Source organism: Schistosoma mansoni, chromosome W (assembly GCF_000237925.1).
Source record: "Schistosoma mansoni strain Puerto Rico chromosome W, complete genome".
NCBI lineage: Eukaryota > Metazoa > Platyhelminthes > Trematoda > Strigeidida > Schistosomatidae > Schistosoma > Schistosoma mansoni.
The window spans coordinates 56,534,494-56,557,965 of NC_031502.1; the positions used below are offsets into that span (position 1 = coordinate 56,534,494).

At 36.9% G+C, this 23,472-nt stretch overlaps 1 protein-coding gene and 2 non-coding genes across 3 annotated transcripts in view; all 3 read left to right on the forward strand.

The window, feature by feature from the left end:
• Smp_160320 (putative dna double-strand break repair rad50 ATPase) overlaps window positions 1-21,525 on the forward strand; it is a gene marked incomplete at both ends in the record, with an annotated part of 46,074 nt that extends 24,549 nt beyond the window's left edge. Inside the window, 4 exons of the mRNA XM_018790254.1 lie at window positions 6,269-6,415; window positions 12,173-12,252; window positions 14,734-14,886; window positions 21,409-21,525. Coding sequence (XP_018655615.1) covers window positions 6,269-6,415; window positions 12,173-12,252; window positions 14,734-14,886; window positions 21,409-21,525 — 497 coding nt within the window. The remainder of the gene's footprint in view (window positions 1-6,268; window positions 6,416-12,172; window positions 12,253-14,733; window positions 14,887-21,408) is intronic.
• Smp_tRNA_01415_Pseudo_TTG.1.1 lies at window positions 3,061-3,132 on the forward strand. Its single transcript has one exon. It is a non-coding gene (tRNA).
• On the forward strand, window positions 7,872-7,940 carry Smp_tRNA_01681_Pseudo_TTT.1.1. Its single transcript has one exon. It is a non-coding gene (tRNA).
• Window positions 21,526-23,472: the final 1,947 nt, after the last annotated feature.

Sequence of the window (23,472 nt, forward strand, 5' to 3'; positions counted from 1 at the left end):
ATCATCGTTAACGTAGAATACAGGTAGCTCCGATCCAACTAATATGTTTACTATCTAGATGATACCGACTCCTTTAAGTCCATCAGAGAAGTCGGAAATCATCACCATGCCCCAAGTCAGCATTCAGCAGTGGGTCTCGAGTCGGGGACGGCAAAGAATCAACACTAGAATTCGAGTGCGAACCCAAAACCAACTGAGTTCTACCAAGTACTCGGTGTAGAGATATCAGCTCACTGAAGACAATTGGTGGACGGTCGCTCAAAATCGTGGATTGGTTGAAGTTAGACATTAACACCGTTGGACGCCGGCTCAGTGGTCTATTTTGGATTTGTTAATTGGATGTACTTGTATCACAGAGTTGTTGTTCACTCTAGGAGTCGAACCCAGTACTCTATATCAATGGAAAGATTTAAGTGAATAATACCAAATGAATTTAAACTTCACTCTATTGCACGAGCTAATGGCTAACTAGACTCAGTAGCTAAGTAGATAACGAAATGGCGTTTGAAGTGAAAGGTCCTGGGTTCGAGTGCTGGAGTGAATATTAACTGTGAGATACAGGTACATCCTAACTGACGAGTCCCAAATAGAACGAAATGCGCGTCATGCTAACCATTGTTTATCTTTGGTTATAAAATTTGTAAATTAAGGCAATATCGACGCAATTGCACAGTATGCACATATGTCAATAAGAGACTGATCAATTTCAGTCCTAAACATCAATGCAAAGATTCAAGTAAACAATACCAAGTGAATTAAGCATTAGACTTAGTTTTGAGTTATCTAATAATATTGATAATTTTGAGAGTATCAATTTTTTCTGTAGGATTCGAATATACGTTGCCAAAAATTACATTGTAAGATACTACAACTTAGCTCATCATGCTTAAAATACTGTGAACTCATTGAGAGCTTCTTTTGACACATTCATTTTGCAAAACTATGTGAATATATGAGATTGTGCAAAGTGAGAATTATTTGAACATAAAGTATCTCTAAGACTGACTGGTATCTTGTCGAGTACCTTGTATTCAAAACTATCTAATGCACTCGTGTATTTGGGATGACAGATCTCATATTTCGATCCCTTATTTATTTATTTATTTGAACATATAAATATTGGTACAAAGGGGGACGGAGTACATAAGCGCTACACAAACCACTTGATTTGTATGTGGGCTGTGATACTGCCCGGGAGCGTAGACTAGTTTTTTGACGAACTGAATTGAATATCTCACGATAGTAATATCATTAAGGAATTTTGTGTACGTAACACGATTCCAATAGTCTAAGCAACTAAATACTAACCCGATTTAAGTTGAATATTATGAACTTATTAATTCTTGAAACCTGTGGTCGGAAATGCTAAATTAAGTAATCCAAAGCTTTTTCTATTGTTGTTATTCGTCTGTCATCAGTTTCTACTATTTTCATTTAGATCACTAGTTGTTTGACCTCCTCTTTTTGTTGTGTACGATTGTTAATACAATGATTTTCAATATATCGTCATTATGGTGAGCAAAGAACTCAGATGAGAATAGACAATCAATTGTTTATTGCAAAATTACAGTGTCTCTTTATAAAATATGAAAACCATAAATTAAACACTTCATTTGTACATCTATCACTTGTCTCTTACAAAATTCGTCATTCCTTCATTCCTGTTGTTATTAAAATTACGATCTATTTACGTTTCTGTTCTCTTCAATCCGATCATTTCAATCTTTTGCCACCTGGCATTCCATTTCTGATCGGTGTTACATACTACTTATATATGTCGATATAAGTATTACCCACCACACTATATCTAACTAACTAATCAATATTTAAATTTTAAATTAATACACTTCCAGAAAACGCAATTAGAAAAAGAAATTGAAATAAACAAACAAAAATTCGGGGAAATTCAATCAACAATGAAAGTTGAAAAAGAACACCATGATAATGAAAGGATACATACTACAGAGAAAATTGTTTGTAAGTTAGCTGTAGAAAGAAAAAGTACAGTCTATGATGAATGATTCTTTAAATGAACTAATCTGTAGATTCATAGTTGAAAGCGTGAGTCAATTGAAGCTAGACCACCATGGAAAACCTGAAAGCACTGGACGGCCATTTCGTCTGTTGTGAGATATCAACTCACTGAAGACAATTGGTGAACGATTGCTCAACTTCGTGAATCAGTTGAAGTTAGACAATAACACCGTTGGACGTCGGCTCGGCGGTCTATCGGTTAAGTGCTCTGGCGTGAGACTGGTAGGTCCTGGATTCGAATCTCGCGAGTGCAGGATCGTGGATGCGCACTTCTGAGGAGTTCCATAATAGGACGAAACGGCTGTGCAGTGCTTCCAGGTTTTCCATGGTGGTCTAGCTTCAATTGACTCACGCTTTCAACTATGAAAATATTAAATCTTCACAAAACCCCTTCTGATAATAATCTGTAGATGTTATTTTACATTCGGTTGAATTAAACTGAAATTCTTCTGATCATTGAACATTGGTTGTATTTATACATTAACAGCGTTGAATGCCGGCCAGCTCAGTGGTCTACATGTTAAGCGTTCTCACTGGAGTAGATAAGTCCTGGGTCCGAATCCCACAGACAGGGTTGTGAATGCTCACTACTGAGGAGTCACATTACTAGGACGGATTATATTTATTAATTGATCGACTAAAGAATAATCTGATCAATATCAAAAGAATATTGATGAAGTTAAACTGTTGAGATGAAGTTAAGAAATCGATAAAAGTCCCTCTACGAAATATTGATCTGTTTTTAGCCAATCAAATAAGTTGACAATTATGAATAATTTATAATGGGAAACAAATTAAATTAGGCGGTAAATACAGTTTTTATATATTTCATAAATAATTTAAGTACTTTTTTTTAAAAAAAGAATTTTGTTTGAATCTTCCCATTGATGGTTAGGACTGCAATTGATCAGTCTCTAATTAGCAAATGTGCATACTGCGCGTATTACCTCGATATAGCCTTAATTCACAAGCATTATAAGCAAAGATGGATAGTGGCTAGAAGTGGCACAAGCAAGTGACTATCAGGACTCAGTAGCTGAGTTGATAACGCGATGGAGTTTGAAGCCAAAGGTACTGGGTTCGAGTCCCAGAGTGAACATCAACTCTGAGATTCAGGTACATCCTAGCTGACGAGTCCCAAATGGGACGAAATTCGCGTCCTGGTTTCCAATGCTAGCCACTATCCATCTTTGTTTATAATGAATTCTTTTGTTTTAAAATATAAGTATGTTCTATATAGAAATGTATCCATGACTTAAAATCATTCTATTGTACGAGTTATTGTAAGAAAGTAGATGTAAGTTAGAAACTTCCTAGAAATCATGGGAAGTGAATTACATTTAAGCAAAATAAACTGGTTATCTAATTTTTTTATTTTTTAAATATCTCTTTCTGTTACTGTTATGCCCCGATAAGGATGATAACTTCGGGATCTATTAATGAACAGATACTATGCATATATTTTTATTGTATAATTGTTAACTGACTAGACTATTCATGTTCGTGTCCCTCTTATTATAAGATTTATTTTGACCCATAGACTACTACTGTACGATTTGCCTTTCTTGAGCTATCCCCAGTCTATTAATTATTGTTCTCACTATTCACAGCCACATTTAGCTAAATCTTGTACAAATGTTATTTTCTATTTTGTGGTATGATGTGGTCAGTTTGTTTGGTATATAAATCCAGTATGTTTGAGAATAATGATTCGTACCACAGAGGCTGTTATTGATATTCTGGACTTAACTGGCTGGGCTAGGCAGAAGCAGGACCGACAAGTACTCTAGAATGTTCGTACGGGTTCTGTGTGTCACTGGTCCGATTGATAAATCACTGTTCTCTAATTGGCGGCATCGTCACGTCATATATAAACAGGGCACGCAAGACATACAAGTTATAACAGTTACGATTGTATTAAGATTCTTCAACTGTCATTTTGTAATGGCATGTTTTGGTCTGGCCGAAACATGGCATAAATCCATGAAGTCGCTGACAAGTGGACTGGGCCATGTTGGTAGGTGTAGACTACCTGGTTGGGATTCGCGAGATGATATCAACCGATGGTGAGGGACCTTGAATGACATGGCTCAAAATCGTTTGCAATGTAGCAGGTGCATCCACTTATTGTGTTCTCCCAAGTTCTAATCTTCTGAATTCTTCATGTCCCTTTCTTTTTTCTCTTTCAAAATTTATTTCATTGGATTATACTCCTTGAATAACATCTTCAAACTCTAATCTTTTGGATTACTGCTTATACTCTTACTACTTCTACGACAACTGGATCTCTGTGTTAATGTGGTATGGCAACTGGAACTGATGTACGTACGTACGTACGTACGTACGAAGTTCTACGTTGTAACTGACTGACTGACATTTTGTAACAACAATCACAAATTACTATGTGACTAAGCAATTCAACAATTAGAAATTATTCTGTTATGGTGTATACATTAAAATAAGTCAGAGTTGAACCAATCTTCAGTAGTTTATTATTTTATGCCTCATAAAACTTCCCAGTATCAAGTCTGATTGATTCATTTTTACAATAGTAACATAATTAAAATTAGCTAACAAAATATCCTCAATAAAAATAATCTTAACTCACAACATACTACAGAACTACGAAGAGAGTACTTGAAAGGAAGATAGATTATTGATAGATTATCAAGTTTGTCACAAGGGGGTTTTGTGGAGATTCTAGTAATTTTATATAGTTAAGATCATGAGTGAATTGAAGCTAGATCACCATGAAAAACCTGGAAGCACTGGACGGCCGTTTCGTTCTATTATGGGATTCCTCAGCAGTGCGCATCCACGGTCCCACCTCGCCACGAGAGAGAAGGATTTACATCAACACTGCATACGACACTATTCTAATATTTATGTTCAACGACTAGTAAATAACTGGAACACCAACTAAGGCAGTAGATGATGAATTGGTCAAGATGACTTGATGAATCACTGTTAATCAGTTTCATGATACTTAACCGTGTTGTTAGTAATTTAATTCGAAACTCGCGAGGCAGGATCGTGGATGCGCACTGCTGAAGAGTCCCACAATAGGACGAAACGGCCGTCCAGTGTTTCCATGTTTTCCATGGTGGTCTAGCTTCAATTGGCTCATGATCTTAATTATATAAAATATCAAGTTTGTGTTGACTTATCATCATGTTAATTTTTTGACTAATTGAAGGCGATTGGTAGAAAGTTCTTTTGAATCAAATATGATCATAAATTATGAGTACCAGAATGAAGAAAAGGTGTGAAATCCGATTGTTCCAAAACTAATCAAGATCAGAAATATCGTATTTCCATATAAAGCCATTCAACTTATTAAAAGTGTTAGAAGTTTAATCAATGGCATTCAAATGTTTATGGGGATCGCTTAATCGTAAAGGCTATTTAATTGTTAACGCATTAAATACAACTCAGTATGAAGTTATTAAACGTTAAACTGGCTCAGTAACAACCGTTTGTGACTGTGGAGATATATTAGATTTCCTTGAATATCCCAGAGGTTATTAGTTCGTACTACACAACTAATGAACATCAACTAATGTCATATTATCTACTCCTTTGTTCTGGTCAAATTCTATCGATTAATTTACAACGCGTCCACCAGGTTGTATGACTTACTATCACCAATAAGAATCCCCAAAAAATACATCAACTTCTTTAAGGTTCCAGATGGACCACGTTAATGAGTTCTAGCTGTTGTGAAACCCAAGTATAGAGTTTGTCGGCGATTGCTTCTAATCATATGATTACGTAACAGTATTATTCCAGAGGTTATATACATACTTAACCGAAAAATATCATCACTTATTAAGACTTTCTTATTCATGAACTTTGATGAGAAGGACAGTTTTAACTTTGTGAAACTATTGTTATTAGTTGAATATCATACCTAATAAGCAATAAGCTAGCGCGATTTATGGTGGAAATATTTCTTAAGGTAAATCAGTGGTGATGAATTGTATTTTCTTTTCACTCAACATGTCTTACGTATACAGTCATTAGTGGATCAATGTTAGACCACCACTAAAAACCTGGAGGCACTGGACAGCCGTTTCGTCCCAATATGGGACTCCTCAGTAATGCGTAGTTGCGATCCTGCACGCGGGACTCGAACTTAGGACCTTCGCTCTCGAATAATCTCTATTTTCTATGTCCTACTCTCAAACACATTATTTCTATTTAACTAATACTCTCTTTGTTGATGTTCATATAGCACTTAATAAATTGTTGGATGAATTCGATGAAAAGTGTCAACAGATGGATAAGAATATTCAAAATGATCTATCAAAATTGGAAGGATTAAATAATAAAGTAAAAAAAATTGAAATGATTGAAACAGAAACTAAGTCATTTCAGGTCGGTAAGTTTTGGTAAAAGGTATGCACTATAAATGCTTTAAAGCGATTAACATTGTTTCATACAGGGTTTATTTTTTAAAGATTTCAATACCATCTACAATGCTGTTAAAAGCTTTGACTGTTTGATAGGAGATAATGAAGTAGTTGAAGAATCCAAATGGACAGGTTGTAATATTAATAATTAGTGGTTTGTGATTAAAATGAAAATATTTCAAACAGTGAGTTGTAAATTCAAATCTCAGCCCATCTAATTGGGATTTGGTGACAGGATAGTTTGGTTAAATTTCAAAATTAATGTGTGACCATTGAGGAATATATGGAACTTAAAAAAACTGTCAGAATTTGCAATACAAATGTTAGAAGAGTTCTACAGTATGGAGGAAGCATCATTGATAAACAAGGAGGATCGGATGCAGATGTAAAGGCGAGGATTAACAAAGCAAGGACCGCATTCCTACAATTGAAGAATATATGGAACTCAAAACAACTGTTAACCAATATCAAAGTGAGAATCTTCAATACGAACGTCAAGACAGTCCTACTGTACGGAGCTGAAACGTGTAGAACTACTACAACCATCATCAAGAAGGTAAAAGTATTTATAAACAGTTGTTTACGCAAAATACTCAACATCCATTGGCCGGATACTATCAGCAACAGTTTTCTGTGGGAGAGGACAAACTAGCTTCCATCTAAAAGAGGAAATTAGGAAATGACGTTGGAAGTGGATAGGACATACATTAAGCAAATCACCAATGTGCATCTCGAGTGAAGCCCTAATTTGGAATCCTGAAGGGAAGCGGAAAAGCGGAAGGCCAAAGAACACATTACGTCGGGACATAGAAGCAGATATGAAAAGGATGAATAACAACTGTAAAGAACTGGAAAGGATAGCCCAGGACAGAGTTGGATGAAGAATGCCTGTGGTTGGCCTATGCTCCTCCACGTGAGATAACAGGCGTTAGTAAGTAAGTAAGTACAGTATGGAGCTGAAGCTTACAGAACTACCACAAACCTCATTAAAATGCATAGGCATTTATAAACATTTATCTACTCAAGATACTCAATATCCGTTGGCTAGACATCATCAGAAACAGTTTAATGTAACAGAGAAGAAACCAACTTTAAGATGAAGAAGAAGTTAAGGAAATACACTGAGGAAGGGTAGGGCATACATTGCAGAGACTATCAAATTGCATCACAATGCAAGCCCTTAGTTAGAATCTCAACTATGAAAATGTTAATTAGTGTTTTTTCGTTTGTTTTTTTAGTGATCAAATTATGCAAATTTTTATACTACTTAAATATGTATTTACTAATAAATCTTTAAATAACTAACTAATTCAATGTTAATTAAGTATATAGTTAAAGATAATTAGTTATGTATAACTTAGTAACTAATTTTATATATCATTTCTGTCATTCTATTTTAATATTTCAATCTATAATTGATATGAACACTCAGTAGCTGAGTGGATAACGCGATGGCGTTTTAAGCGAAAGGTACTGGATTCGAGTCCCAGAGTGAACATCAACTCTGAGATGCAGGTAAATCCAGCTGACGAGTCCCAAATAGGATGACACGCGCGTCCTGGATTCCACTGCTAGCCACTGTGCATCTTTGCTTATAATGCTTGTGAATTAAGGCTATATCGAGGCAATACGCACAGTATGAACATATGCCAATTAGAGACTGATCAATTGCAGTCCTAACACACCGATGGGAAGATTCAAACAAACAATACTAAGTGATATGAACACGGTTATGTAATATGAGTAATATTAGGGTAAGATAAAGTGGATGAATATAGATTATCAGTTAAATAATATGTCATCATTTGTATGTATAACTCCGCCTGTAGCTCCTCCAGGGGCTACTGCCGGTCCCAAGCCCGGGTAAAGGAGGAGGGTTGGGCATGGGGTTAGCGACCCCATCCCGTAGAAAATCAAATCGCTAAAAAAACGCTAACCAGAAAAAATCATTCAAACCATTCAAACTCTGCCCTGGGAGTAGAAGGAAAAATGACGTCTCATGATGAAAGCCGAGTTCCTTCGGAAGTCATGAGGCCGATGCACCTTCTTACAACCAGAGCGACAATTTTTATAGGTACATGGAATGTCCGGACAATGTGGGAGACCAGCAGAGTCTTCCAAATTTCTGCGGAAATGAGGAAATACAACCTGGAAGTGCTTGGAATCAGTGAAACACATTGGACGCAGGTTGGACAACAACGACTGTCTTCAGGAGAACTTCTGTTATACTCCGGTCATGAAGAAGAAAATGCCCCACATACACAAGGAGTGGCACTGATGCTGTCTAGAAAAGCACAAAATGCACTTATAGGATGGGAATCTCATGGACCGAGGATCATCAAAGCCTCCTTCAAAACAAAGAGAGAGGGCATTACAATGAACATCATCCAATGCTATGCGCCGACCAACGACTACGATGAAGACGCTAAAGACCAATTCTACGATAGGCTGCAGTCAATCTTCGAGAAGTGCCCAACCAAGGACCTGACCATTCTAATGGGAGATTTCAATGCCAAGGTTGGAAAGGACAACACTGGATACGAAGACGTCATGGGACAACATGGACTGGGAGGAAGGGACGAAAACGGTGAGAGATTTGCAAACCTATGTGCCTTCAATAAACTGGTCATAGGTGGCACCATATTCCCACACAAAAACATACACAAAGCCACTTGGATTTCACCGGATCACACTACACAAAATCAAATCGACCATATCTGCATCAACAAAAAGTTCAGGAGGACGATGGAGGATGTGAGAACCAGAAGAGGAGCTGATATAGCATCCGATCACCATTTGCTGGTCGCCAAGATGAAACTAAAACTCAAGAAGCACTGGACAATGGCGCGGACAACATCACAAAAGTTTAACACGGCCTTTCTTCGAGATGCTGACAAACTTAACGAATTTAACATAGCCCTCAGCAACAGGTTCGAGGCCTTTCATGACCTACTCAATGGAGAGGGGACCACTATAGAGAGCAGCTGGAAAGGTATCAAGGAGGCAATCGTTTCAACATGTCAGGAGGTTCTGGGCCAAAAGAAGCACCATCACAAGGAATGGATCACTGTTGGTACACTGGATAAAATTGAAGCAAGGAGGAACAAGAAGGTAGCAATCAATATCAGCCGAACAAGAGCAGAAAAAGCCAAGGCACAAGCCGAATACACAGAGGCAAACAAGCAAGTGAAGAGGAGCATCAGGACCGACAAACGTAAATATGTGGAAGATTTAGCGATGACAGCGGAAAAGGCTGCAAGAGAGGGAAACATGAGACAACTGTATGATACAACAAAGAAACTTGCTGGAAATTACCGTCAACCAGAAAGACCAGTGAAAAACAAGGAAGGCAAAGTAATCAACGATATTGAAGAACAACGAAACAGGTGGGTAGAACACTTCAAGGAACTCTTGAATCGACCAGCTCCACTGAACCCACCCAACATCGAAGCAGCACCCACAGACCTCCCAATCGATATTGGCCCACCAACAATTGAAGAGATCAGCATGGCCATTAGACAAATCAAGAGTGGCAAAGCAGCGGGACCAGACAACATCCCGGCAGAGGCACTGAAAGCAAATGTAACAGCAACTGCCAAGATACTCCACATCCTCTTCAGTAAGATTTGGGACGAAGAACATGTACCAACAGACTGGAAAGAAGGACTTCTCATCAAGATACCAAAGAAAGGCGATCTGAGCAAGTGCGACAACTACAGGGGCATCACTCTCCTCTCAATACCAGGAAAAGTCTTCAACAGAGTATTGTTAAACAGGATGAAGGATTCCGTGGACGCTCAACTTCGAGATCAACAAGCTGGATTTCGTAAGGATAGATCGTGCACAGATCAAATCGCAACTCTACGTATCATTGTGGAACAATCAATCGAATGGAATTCATCACTGTACATCAACTTCATCGACTACGAGAAGGCATTTGATAGCGTGGACAGGACGACACTATGGAAGCTTATTCGACACTACGGCGTGCCTGAGAAGATAGTCAACATCATACGGAACTCCTATGATGGACTAAACTGCCAAATCGTCCACGGAGGACAACTCACCGACTCGTTCGAGGTAAAGACCGGTGTTAGGCAAGGTTACCTACTCTCACCCTTTCTCTTTCTCCTGGTGATCGACTGGATTATGAAGACGTCAACATCTGGAGGAATGCACGGGATACAGTGGACAGGCAGGATGCAGCTTGACGATTTAGACTTCGCAGATGATCTGGCTCTTCTATCACAAACGCAACAACAAATGCAAGAGAAAACGACCAGTGTAGCAGCAGCCTCAGCAGCAGTAGGTCTCAATATAAACAAAGGGAAAAGCAAGACTCTCCGATACAATACAATATGCACCAATCCAATTACACTTGACGGAGAAGCTTTGGAGGATGTGGAAATCTTTACATATCTGGGCAGCATCATTGATGAACACGGTGGATCAGATGCAGATGTGAGGGCGCGGATCGGCAAAGCAAGAGCAGCATACCTACAGCTGAAAAACATCTGGAGCTCAAAACAATTGTCAACCAACACCAAGGTTAGAATTTTCAATACAAATGTCAAGACAGTTCTTCTGTATGGGGCAGAGACGTGGAGAACTACGAAAGCCATTATCCAGAAGATACAAGTGTTTATTAACAGCTGTCTACGCAAGATACTTCGGATCCGATGGCCAGACACTATCAGCAACAAGTTACTGTGGGAGACAACAAACCAGATTCCAGCGGAGGAAGAAATCAGGAAGAAGCGCTGGAAGTGGATTGGGCACACTTTGAGGAAATCACCCAATTGTATCACAAGACAAGCCCTCACATGGAATCCTGAAGGTCGAAGGAGAAGAGGAAGACCAAAGAACACATTACGCCGAGAAATAGAGACAGACATGAGAAGAATGAACAAGAACTGGAAAGAACTAGAAAAGAAGGCCCAGGACAGAGTGGGTTGGAGAAAGCTGGTCGGCGGCCTATGCTCCATTGGGAGTAACAGGCGTAAGTAAGTAAGTAAGTAAGTAATTTGTATGAATGCATACAGATAAGTCTGTTTACTTATTCTGGTGTATGATGAGGAATTACTTACTAGGACAAAACGGCCATCCAGTGCTTCAAAGTTTTCCATGATGGTCTAACTTCAATTGACTCATGAATTCAACTATTAAATTACTATAATATTCACGAAGCCCCTTACTGATTATGATCATCATATGCTCATTAGTGATGGTCTACAAGGGGTATTTCCTGGAGTTTTAATGAGAAGCTGTAACCAGTGGAGTTCAACCAAGTCTGTTGTGAGATAGTAACTCACTGAAGACAATGGTGAACGGTGGCGCAACTTCGTGGATTGATTGAAGTTAGACATTAACACCGTTGAATGCCGGCCAACTCAGTGGTCTACAGGTTAAGCATTCTCACGCGAGAGTAATAGGTTCTGGGTTCGAATCTCGCTCGCGAAGCGGGATCGTTGATGCGAACTGCTGAGGAGTCCCACAATAGGACGAAACGGCTATCTAGTGCTTCCAGGTTTTCCATGGTGGTTTAGCTTCAATTAACTCATGATTTCAACCGTATATTCCTTCCTCAAATATACGTTTCACTGTCCAATTATCTGTGGTAAGTTCACATTCATGATTCTAAAACTTTCTAAAAGTTTCTGTATACATATACAAATAATAATAATTAGTATTACCACTATACATAATGAACTGTCTTCTATCCTTAGAAATGAATCAAAATATTCGTTCATTGGAAAATGAAATAAAACGATTGAATGATGAGAATAAAAAACTTGATTTTGACCTAGTAAGCTTGTTTTTTTTGCTGAAAGTAAATTACTTTTTACTATCTATTTATTGTCCAGTTGATTATTGATGTGATGATTAACTTCATGAAGAACTATTGAAGTTTTAATGTGAATCTGACGAGAGTTAACACATATTATATCAGGAGTAGGGTAGATATTATTGATTACTTACTTACGCCTGTTATCCCTCGTGGAGGAGCATAGGTCGCCGACCAGCAATCTCCATCCAACCCTGTCCTGGACAATACTTTCTAGTTCTTTCCAGTTACCATTCATCTTTTTCATATCTGCTTCTATGTCCCGATGTAATGTGTTCTTTGGCCTTACGCTTTTCCGCTTCCCACCACGATTCCAAGTTAGTGATTGCCTCATGATGCAGTTTGGTGATTTGCTTAATGTATGTCCTATCCACTTCCAACGTCTTTTCCGAATTTCCTCTTCAACTGGAAGCTGGTTTATCCTCCCCCATAAAATGCTGATTCTGACAGTATCCGGACAGTGAATGTTGAGTATTTTGCGTAAACAACTGTTTATAAATACTTTTACCTTCTTGATGATGGTTGTAGTAGTTCTACACGTTTCAGCTCCGTACAGTGGAACAGACTGTCTTGACGTTCGTATTGAAGATTCTCACTTTGATATTGGTTAACAGTTGTTTTGAGTTCCATATATTCTTCAATTGTAGGAATGCGGTCCTTGCTTTGCCAATCCTCGCCTTCACATCTGCATCCGATCCCCCTTGTTTATCAATGATTCTTCCCAAATACGTGAATGTTTCCACTTCTTCCAGAGTTTCTCCATCAAGTATTATTGGGTTGTTGTTCTCCGTGTTGCATTTGAGAATCTTGCTTTTCCCTTTGTGAATGTTGAGGCCTATTGATGCAGAGGGTGCTGCTACATTTGTTGTCTTCGTCTGTATTTGTTCGTGTGTATGCGGTAGGACGGCTAGGTCATCTGCGAAGTTCAAATCGTAGATATTATTGATGGAAATAGATAATAATCACACACTATCGTGAATGGATTATGTTGAAGATTCTGACTATTAAATACCATCTTGATGGCCTAAAAAATTATGTGCTCTCTATAATCCTTTAAAAACAGTAGGTGGGCAGTACTGTGAAGTCTCAAATGGCAATAAAACATTATCTTGACTTTCAATTGTACCTCAACTAATGTCAATCCATGATAAAAAGAAAAAAATGACCTATATATTAGATTAATCAGTACATGTAATAAATGAAATATCTTAAATAAAGTCAGAACGAACATAAATGCAGAATGATATGAATTCATTCTATATCGTCGTATCATATCAGCTGGACCGATGCATATGTGTTCCTAGTCCTACGTTGTAGCTGACTGACTGAAATATGTATTAACTGAATGAAATATCAAGAAACAGTTAATTTTTGCTTCCCCCTTAGTTCCAAATTCAACAGACCTTTCAATCTATGACTTCATAATGCGTTAAATATCAAACCTTCTAGTTTCTGGAATCAATTGAAATGAGGGAAAATAGATGGGAATATCACAGTCACATTCACCTCTTTATTTTACCCTTTTGAACATATAAATCAGGTTTTTGATGCCTGATGGTAAAGGCTTCAGACAAACTTCAGGAGACTGGAGCTTCGTTGTTTATTAATAACCTAGAAAAATTGAAAGGTATTGACCTGGTGTCTTGTATTCAAGATATGTTTGGTGATTGCACTGTTTAAACTCGTTCTTTCTCTTGTTATCAGAAGGAGTTTTGTGGAGATTTTAGTAATTTAATAGTTGAATCCATGAATCATTTGAAGCATAACCCCCATGGAAAACCTGAAAGCACTGGACGGCCGTCTCGTCCTATTGTGGGACTCCTCAGCAGTGCGCATCCACGACCTCGCCTCGCGAGATTCGAACCATGGACCTACCAGTCTCGCGCCAGAGCACTTAACCGATAGATCAATGAGCCAGCATCCGATGATGTTAATGTCTAGCTTCAATAAATCCACGAAGTTGCGCCACCGTTCACCATTGTCTTCAGTGAGTTTCTATCTCACAACAGACATGGTTGAATTCTACTGGTTACTGCTTCTCACTGAAACTACAGATCGATACAAAATATGATCACCTTTCATTCGATTCCATAAATAATGATCCTTACTGTAGTGATCAAGAGGAAGAGTGGGGACAATCTACTGTAGTAGAGTGCAAAATTACAGAATATCTCGCTAAATTCTGACAACCATACAGTAAACAGTTGATTCGCAAACTATCAATTAATTGCTTCAATCTTGACCATTCCTTCGGGAAATATCAGTCCATAGCCTTTGATTATTATTGTTCATGCATTTTCGTTTTTACATTCTTTCCTTATCAGTCTTCTACTGAAATACATTCTCTGCCCGACCATCATCATATACTACTTATATGGATATAAGCAACCCACATCACACTATTATCTAAATACTGTATTCATATTGTTGTTTTTTTTCTAGAAATTATCAAAAAAACAAACTAATACCTTTGAAATAGATTATATGAAAAGGTTAATGAATCAAATTGATTCATTAAATATGAATGAAAAGAATATTTATACTTATGGTTGTCGTTTAAAAACAGTAGAAATTGAGAATAGTCGAATTAATACAGTAAGTTAATGGATAGTTTGATGAATTCTATCATGTGAGTTTTAGTTAATAGTTGAAAGAGTGGGTCAATTGAAGCTAGACCACCATGGAAAACACAGAAGCACTGGACAGCCGTTTCATCCTATTGTGGGACTCTTCAGCAGTGCGCATTCACGATCCCCCCTCGCGAGCGAGATTCGAACCCAGGACCTACCACTCTCGCGCCAGAGTACTTAACCGATAGACCGCTTAGCCGGCATTCCACAATAGGACAAAAAGGCCGTCAAGTGCTTCCAGGTTTTCCCTGGTGGTCTAGCTTCAAATGACTCACGCTTTCAACTGTGAAAATACTAAATCTCCACAAGAAACCCCCCCTGATACTTTAATTAGAACAAATTCTTAGTAGTATTATTAGTTTCATACAAATTTTTTCTGATTAGCGTTTCTTTTTAGTGAGTTAGTTTTCTACGGGATGGGGTCGCTAATCCCATGCCCAACTCTCCTCCTTTATCCGGGCTTCGGACCGGCAGTAACCCCTGGAGGAGCTACAGTCGGAGTTTCCATATAAATTGGATAGATCCAAATTGATTAAATGACCACATACTTAATAAAAGAGTTGACAATCAGTACAGAATTGTTGCACATTCAGTGTTTTGTATGTGTGTTGAGTCGGCTTCCGGAGAACTTCGACGGAGCCTCCAGAGGCCCAAAAAGGAGCCGAAGAGACCCAGCCAATCAGAGTACAATGGAACATTCTAGAGTTCCAACGTGGCGAGCTACTATTGGCCGGTAGCATAAAATTTCGTTAATGGATTGGCTGAAACAGGATGTTGATTTAACATACGCTAACATCTATAAATACCTATGATTTTCTGTAACAAGATTGAACCTTGCAGTAAAGTGTTTCTCTCATACTCGAGTCTTCTCTCTGGTGTTCAAGTCGCTGAGTAGTTCTAGCCTGGCGTTACGGAACTAGCTTAGGATCTGAATATAGCGTTCAACTTACAAGACGTATCAATGTGATTTAGTAGTTTTCTATTGATCATACATATTTTCCTGTAAACATTTGATAGTGGGTGATGTGTCGACATTATATCGGAATAATTCAAACGAGATTTAGTTACGGTGGATTCTTTCCGGTAGTGCTGTGTTTTTTGAGCTGGATGATTTAATTTGGAAGCTTTGTGGTCATTCTATGGAAGATTATCTGATTTCAACAAAATAGTTTTTATTTTAATTTGCTACACTATCACTATCTATCTATGTTTTATTGACTGAACAACCAAGAATAAACTGAGTAAATGACCTAGATTCAATCTGAACTAGACAAAATATACGGTAAGTGTTATGAAGTGTACATCTTATGTATAGATCAACCTTCATTTAATTATTTATTCAAGGTCACTAATATTAAAGTTTATTGATTAAAAAAATATATCGTCTCTCTGCCAAATGATAATCAACTTGACTTGATATACACTTGCTATCAAATCAACTGTTACATCTCATCATGGCTGTTCGGCTAGTGATGGAGTTCTGAGAGGATTGAAAGACACGTAAAGTAGAATAATAATAATACATACATACATACGAAAATCGTATTAAGAACACCTATCATCTTGAATTAGATATACAAATTTCCGCTTATTTTGTGATTCTAACATCACTTTAATGTTCAAGGTGTTCTGTGTTTTCCACAATAATATGACCGCGAGCGAAAGGGCGAGTGAAAGAGGGCATTGTTAAAAAAGGGCTAACATTAATAAAGGTGCCTATCAGAAGGATGACTTTAGTGGCCTATTTATTTGACTCCGATTTGCATGAAACGAATGAATATGCTATGAATATAAATCTTCCATCTAACTCCGTATATTACACCTAGGCTAACTCCGTTTGTAAAAGTAGGTAATAAGAGGACAAATACGGATTAAATTGGATGAATTTATTTGAATAACTCATTTATTCAGACAGACATTTAGAATGAGAAGCGGGAAAGACAAACAAAGAGTAGAAGGCAAGCTTACCAACTCCATTTGATAAAGCGCGACTCACTATTTATAACCAGGAAAAAGTGAACTTAAGACATGTAATGAATAGTGTAAGTGATGCACACACATAAACTCATATAAAAACAGCTAAGGTTAATAAACGAATATTTGACGAGGTTAAATCCGACCCAAGAAGAGTAAATAAACCGGCCTATTCAGATACAGTCGCCATGCAACTTCAATATTCTGTGTCTTACCCACGTTATGATTATAGATACAGATAATCGGGAAGTACCTTTTATTTTATTTTAATTAAACACATAAATATGGGTACAAGGAAGCACCAGATATATATATGCGCCACACAAATCTCATTTGATTTGTGTGAGGGATGTGATACTGCCCGGCTGCTCAAACCGGAACAGGGGGTTTTCTTAGGGAGCCACACTCGTAGCCTTTCACCTAAAGGTCTGATCCACAAGGCAGTGGAGCATCGTGAGGAGATGCAGTCCTATTTTAGTTGGTGACCAACAATAGGTTCATACGCCATTTATTCCATCAGGATACTGGAGAGCCCATGTGCACCATTGGTTTGGAATGAGGGTTTTCCAACTCCCCTAGGTGGAATTTCTGTGTCCATCAACCCGATTAAAGAGCCGGACATTCGCTTTTCGTCCTCTCGATTTCGTAAAGAACACCCGTGGCACGAGGATGCAGTGAGTAGGACTTCCCTAGCAGTAGTTGTGTGCATGTGGCCATGTGAGAGCATTTGGAGAGGGAGAGAGGACTCTTTCCACTCTCGGTCGTACCAGGGCATTTGGGGGCATAGTAGCCGATTCCAGTCTGTAATAAGAGTAGATGTTTATTTTATCTGAAAATGATAATAATGATAAAGATACTCAAAGCTATGAAACTTAAGTCAGTTTGCTTTGTTTCTGTACAGTGTTATCGATGATAGATACTATAGAAAGTACAAAACTATGGCTTTCATATAATGGCGCCTGGTATACTAGGATCTAAATATCAAGTTAATATACAAATCTTAAGTACACAGTTTTGTGGGATCTCAAAGTAAAAATAAGAATGATGTAGATGTCAAATACCTATTAGTCTTCAACAATATTTCAACTTTAACAATCCTTAATGAAAACACCAATCACAACTGAACTTGTTAAATCCTAAGAAGGATGAAACAGTTTCGTTTATACTATACAAATAAAAGAAAAGCTGATTCTATGACGAATATATATACGTTCCATATGGTTGGCTTTTTATTAATAAAAAGTAGTCACTGTCTAGTAATTACTTGCTTACTTACGCCTGTTACTCCTTGTGGTGGAGCTCTTCTAGAGCTACTGCCGGTCCCAAGCTTGGGTAAAGTAGGAGGGTTGGGTATGGGGTTAGCGACCCCATCCCGCTGAAAACTAACTCGCTAAAAATCGCTAACCAGAAAAAAATAATTCAAACCGTCTAGTAATAGTAATTGACGAAATCTTTTTGGAATGAATTTTGTTGAAAGAAACGCTCATCTTGATGTGGGTTTGTTCTCTGAGCTGGATGGTTTGGTTGTGGAGCTTTCATCGTCCTTCTGAACGACATCACCAGCACAAACTTCAGGTAGAAATGAAGTGTTTAAGTTTCTCCACATGTGATTCACAGCTTGTCCTGTGCACCTCGATGTTGATTGGTTCTTATTAACCTTAAATCTGTCAATATCGAGGTGCACAGGACAAGCTGTGAATCACATGTGGAGAAACTTAAACACTTCATTTCTACCTGAAGTTTGTGCTGGTGATGTCGTTCAGAAGGACGATGAAAGCTCCACAACCAAACCATCCAGCTCAGAGAACAAACCCACATCAAAATCACCCACCTGAGCTACAAATCTTCTCCACCATCTCAAACGCTCATCTATGAGACTTATGTTTCATTTTATTAGTCATATAATATATTAACTACCGGATATCGGTTTACTGGTCAGAGCCTAATCTCTGATAGGGTTATGGAGCTGCACTATTAAAGAGTTCCATTTTAAGATGAAACGTTTATTCAATGCCTTTTAGTTTTGAATGGCTTTCTACCTAATAACAGTCCTTGATGTAAACTATGGAGTTCTCAGAAATTTGTTTAACTCATTGTACGAATTTTAAGTGTAATCAAATCAAAGTGGATAGATAGTACAGTTACATAATATACAGTAAGAAGTGATAAATAAACGGTGTTAATGTTTAACTTCAATCAATCCACGAAGTTGAGCAACCGTTCATCATTATGTTCAGTGAGTTGATATCTCACAAGAGACATGGTTGAACTCCACTGGTCACTGCTTCTCACTAGAACTCCAGGAAATATCTCTTGAAGTCAGTCACTAATGAATTTAAGTTTTATTCTCTGAATTGAAGTCACTTCACTTCTACCTAAAGTTTGTGATGATGATGTTGTTCGGAAGAATAGTGTAAGCTCTACAACAAACTATCCAGCTCAGAGAAAAAAACACAACCAAAATCATTCAATTGAGCTATGATTCTTCTCCATGATCTCAACTTGAATTTAAACACACAAACAACAGTGTTTAGGATTTAGAATATTAAAGATTCCCATTATGAAAATTAGAACAAATAAAGTGGTCTTAGACCTAGCTGGATCCTTCAATGAGGTAGGAATCAAGTCAGTTGTTTGTGAAAATAAATTGTCAAACTGTACATCAGTATCTAATTGGTTGATCCTATGTCTACTATCACAGAATTTAGGCCCCAGAGATAAAGCTTCTAGCTGGATTACATCTAGTTCGATATTGGAAAAATTATATACATACCGTTTTGGGTCGAAAGGAAATTCCTTTTCTGGTTTTCCAAAGTTTTCACTAGTTTTGTCATCGTCTTCTCAAATCTATTCTTGGAAATTTTTTTCAACATAATCCATGAACATTAACTGAAGCTCTGAAGGCAGGTTTTCAACGGAATATTGTCTCTGAAGAAGATTCCCTTCCAATTCACTATTCCAAGTCTATTTACCCACGTTTGACCTTCTATTTCCAATGTTTAACTAATGATAAGACTTATGTTATCGTAATTTAATATTCTAACTACTATCAGTGCACCTGACTTCCCACTATTAACTTGTACTTTTACCTATTATGCTCGGTGACGTATTATATTTCATTGTGATTATTGACTCAAATTACCTTGATTGGTTAGAGTAAAGCATGATGACGATCTAATTGAAAACAATTGTTCGCTTACATGTATTAGGATTGAAATTATTTTTGAGAGAAATTATATGATAAATGATAGATAAAGAAGTTGACATACAGGAATTATATCGGTCGATGTGTCCTATGTGTAGCTAAATCATGATCTCTTATTAGACTTCTGGGGACCAATGGTGAACATGTATACACTATATGCGTTTACGTATATACACGCATTTGCACATATATTTACCGATAGGAAAGAATATGTCACTTATCAAAAGAAGTATTGATAATGATGAATCTTCTGACTGAACGCTCGAATCGGTTTTCTAAGCTCTTTTAATAACCCCATGCTTACTGTTCGCGACAACTTGAATGCGAGAGAAAAGGAGCGAAACATGGAAAGGACGCTTAACTCCAAAGTTAGTTTATATAATGTATGTCTCCGACCATTGACTACAATAATCACACAAACTATAGTCTGAACCTACCAACACATCTCACTCCAACAGTCGATGCTAATTAATTATTAATTGGGATTCATATATAAAACAGTAATTTAAAAACTATAGATATCTAAGTAGGTATCATTAACAAGTTTCGATTTGATAATTTTGAATAAATTGAGCATTGGGTAGATTGTTATAAATAAAGAGTAATATATTTGTAATATCCCAATGAGTAGAAAAATTAGATTTTCTGAGGTTTCGTAACTCAGTGTAGGCCACTTCTTCAGAGAATAAATTACCGAAATCAAATTAATCCAAATTTATATAGTATAACGGAACAACACGAATATTAGGTGAGATCAATCAAAAAACAGGTCTGAACAAGTCAATGTCATGTCATTTCGGTCAAGGTGATTCATAAGCGACATGTATGTAAATTTGTGTGTGTATATGTGCACTGTTAATGATGAAAACTATGTAACCTTTATAATGACAAAGGATAGAGTTTAATTTGTAATGTAATAGTGTGAATTGTAAATAATATCAGACTAGGTGACTAAGATAGATAGTCCAAGTAGGATGTATAGTAAGGCCTTCCTTGAGAGCAGTAGGATTAAGCATTATATGGAACGTTCCAGCTACTCTCCTTTCTTTGTAATTAGAAAAATCTTTTTGTAGTATTTTGATATTTTCGAAATCAATTTAGATATTTAAATAAAAGTGAAGTAATATTTTTTATGCTTAGTATCTATGTATCCCTGAAGGTTATTATAGTTACTAAGGTATGTTAAACCTAAGTAAATCCCCCCTTTTTCCTTCTTTCTCTCTTTTTTTTCTTTTTCTACCTTTCGGCACATTACAATTTATTGATTATTGAAAATTCTTTCTAAATATATCTATATTTTTTTTCTAGGGTATTACAAAACAAGAACAATCAATACAAACTATATGTTCAGATTGGGAAAAAATATTAAGATTTAAATCAATATTCAATAATCAATATCAATCAATAACAGGTTCGATTAATTGAAAATTGAAAATTTTGAATCCATGTTATTTAAACAAAATTAAAAAAATTTTTTTTTCTATTTTGTTTATTTGTTAAAGTAGTTCATTGATTAAGATAATGAATATTTCAGGGATTGTTATTTTAATTATTAGAAGGGGTTTTGTGGAGAATTTAGTATTTTCATAGTTGAAATCATGAGTCAATTGAAGCTAGACCACCATGGAAAACCTGGAAGCACTGGACGGCAGTTTCGTCCTATTATGAGACTCCTCACATCTGTCCTGAGATATCAATTCACTGAATACAATTGGTGAACGGTTGCTCAAACTTCGTGGATTGGTTGAAGTTAGACATTAACATCGTTGGATGCCGGCTCAGTGGTCTATCAGTTAAGTGCTCTGGCGCAAGACTGGTAGGTCTTGAAGTTCGAATCTTTTGAGGTGGGATCGTGGATGCGCACTGCTGAGAAGTCCCACAATATGACGAAACGGCCGTCCAGTGCTTCCAGGTTTCCAATGGTGGTCTAGATTCAATTGACTCATGATTTCAACTATATATAAAAAGAAATAAATTGTCAAATTCACTTGTTATTGTTTGAGTCTTCTCATTGATGTGTAGGATTGCAATTGATCAGTGAAAGGTACTTGTTTCAAGTCCCAGAGTGAACATCAACTCTGAAGTGAAGGGAAATCCAGCTGAAGAGTTCCAAATAGAAGGAAACGCGCGTCCTAGATTCCACTGCTAGCCACTATCCATCTTTGCTGATATATAAATTGTCAGTAAAGTTGACTATACTTTTTAATGTAAATAAATAAAATGAAGAAGAGATATGACATTGATTGATACATTGAATCACTTCAGAAGAAATCTTAAAGATTTCTTTGAATTTTTAAACTTTCCATTGATTATGTTGATGTTTGGTAAAAACAAACAAAGAAGCCAAATTTCGTAAATCATCAGTAACAAGAAAGTGAAAGTGATGACTTTAAGGTACTTTAGTGATCATCATAGATAGATTAATCTTACTGTAGGACAGTGAACAATATACACAGTTTGATTCATGGGTTAAGATTGTTATTGTAACTCGATTATCAGTGGAGTTTTATTTTAATTTATAACAAAATATCGGATTTGATCATAATTTCGATAATCAAATGTTCTAGTTTATTTTATCTACATAATATTCCCAAATTGATCTACTGCATTGAATGGTTGGAGGTCAGATATAATGAGTTAAGGATTTTAGTTAGTTTATAACCACAAAAATCTTTAGATAACTGATACTTCTAATGATATTCTGACCATATCACTAATTCATACTACCAGAGATGTTATTATTGATCTCTTCGGGCTGTAAATGTCGTTCTCGTAGCCGAGAGTGAAGATGGCCCTCTCTCTCTCTCGAAATGCTCTCACACAGCTACGAGTATACAGCCTCTGTCAGGGAAGTCCTACTCACTGCCTTCTCACGGAATTACAGTTGTATACGAAATTAAAAGGACAAAAAGTGAATGTTCGGCGCTTTAACCGGGTTGGTGGACACAGTGAGTCCACCTAGGAGAGTCGGTAAACCCTCATTCCAAACGAATAGTGCACATAAGCTCCAGTACCCTGAATGGACAAGTGGCGTATGAAACTATTGTTGGTCACCGTCTACCATGGGACTGCATCCAATCAACTCTAAGTAGTAGTATAATGATGAGAGTTTAATTAGTTACTATGCACAATATTCCATTTTTTTTTATTGATATCCATTATTCATTCATATTTCTTTCCTTTTTGTTGTTGGTTAGATATGATAATAAACAATGAAAATATAGAAAAGAAATTAATTCAATCATCAATAGATCTTTATAATTATTTTATAAATATTAAATTAAAATTGATAAATAATCAATGTATTGAACGTAATCAATTATTGAATCAGTTTCTATCGGAATTAATGATACAATATAATGAAATGAAACA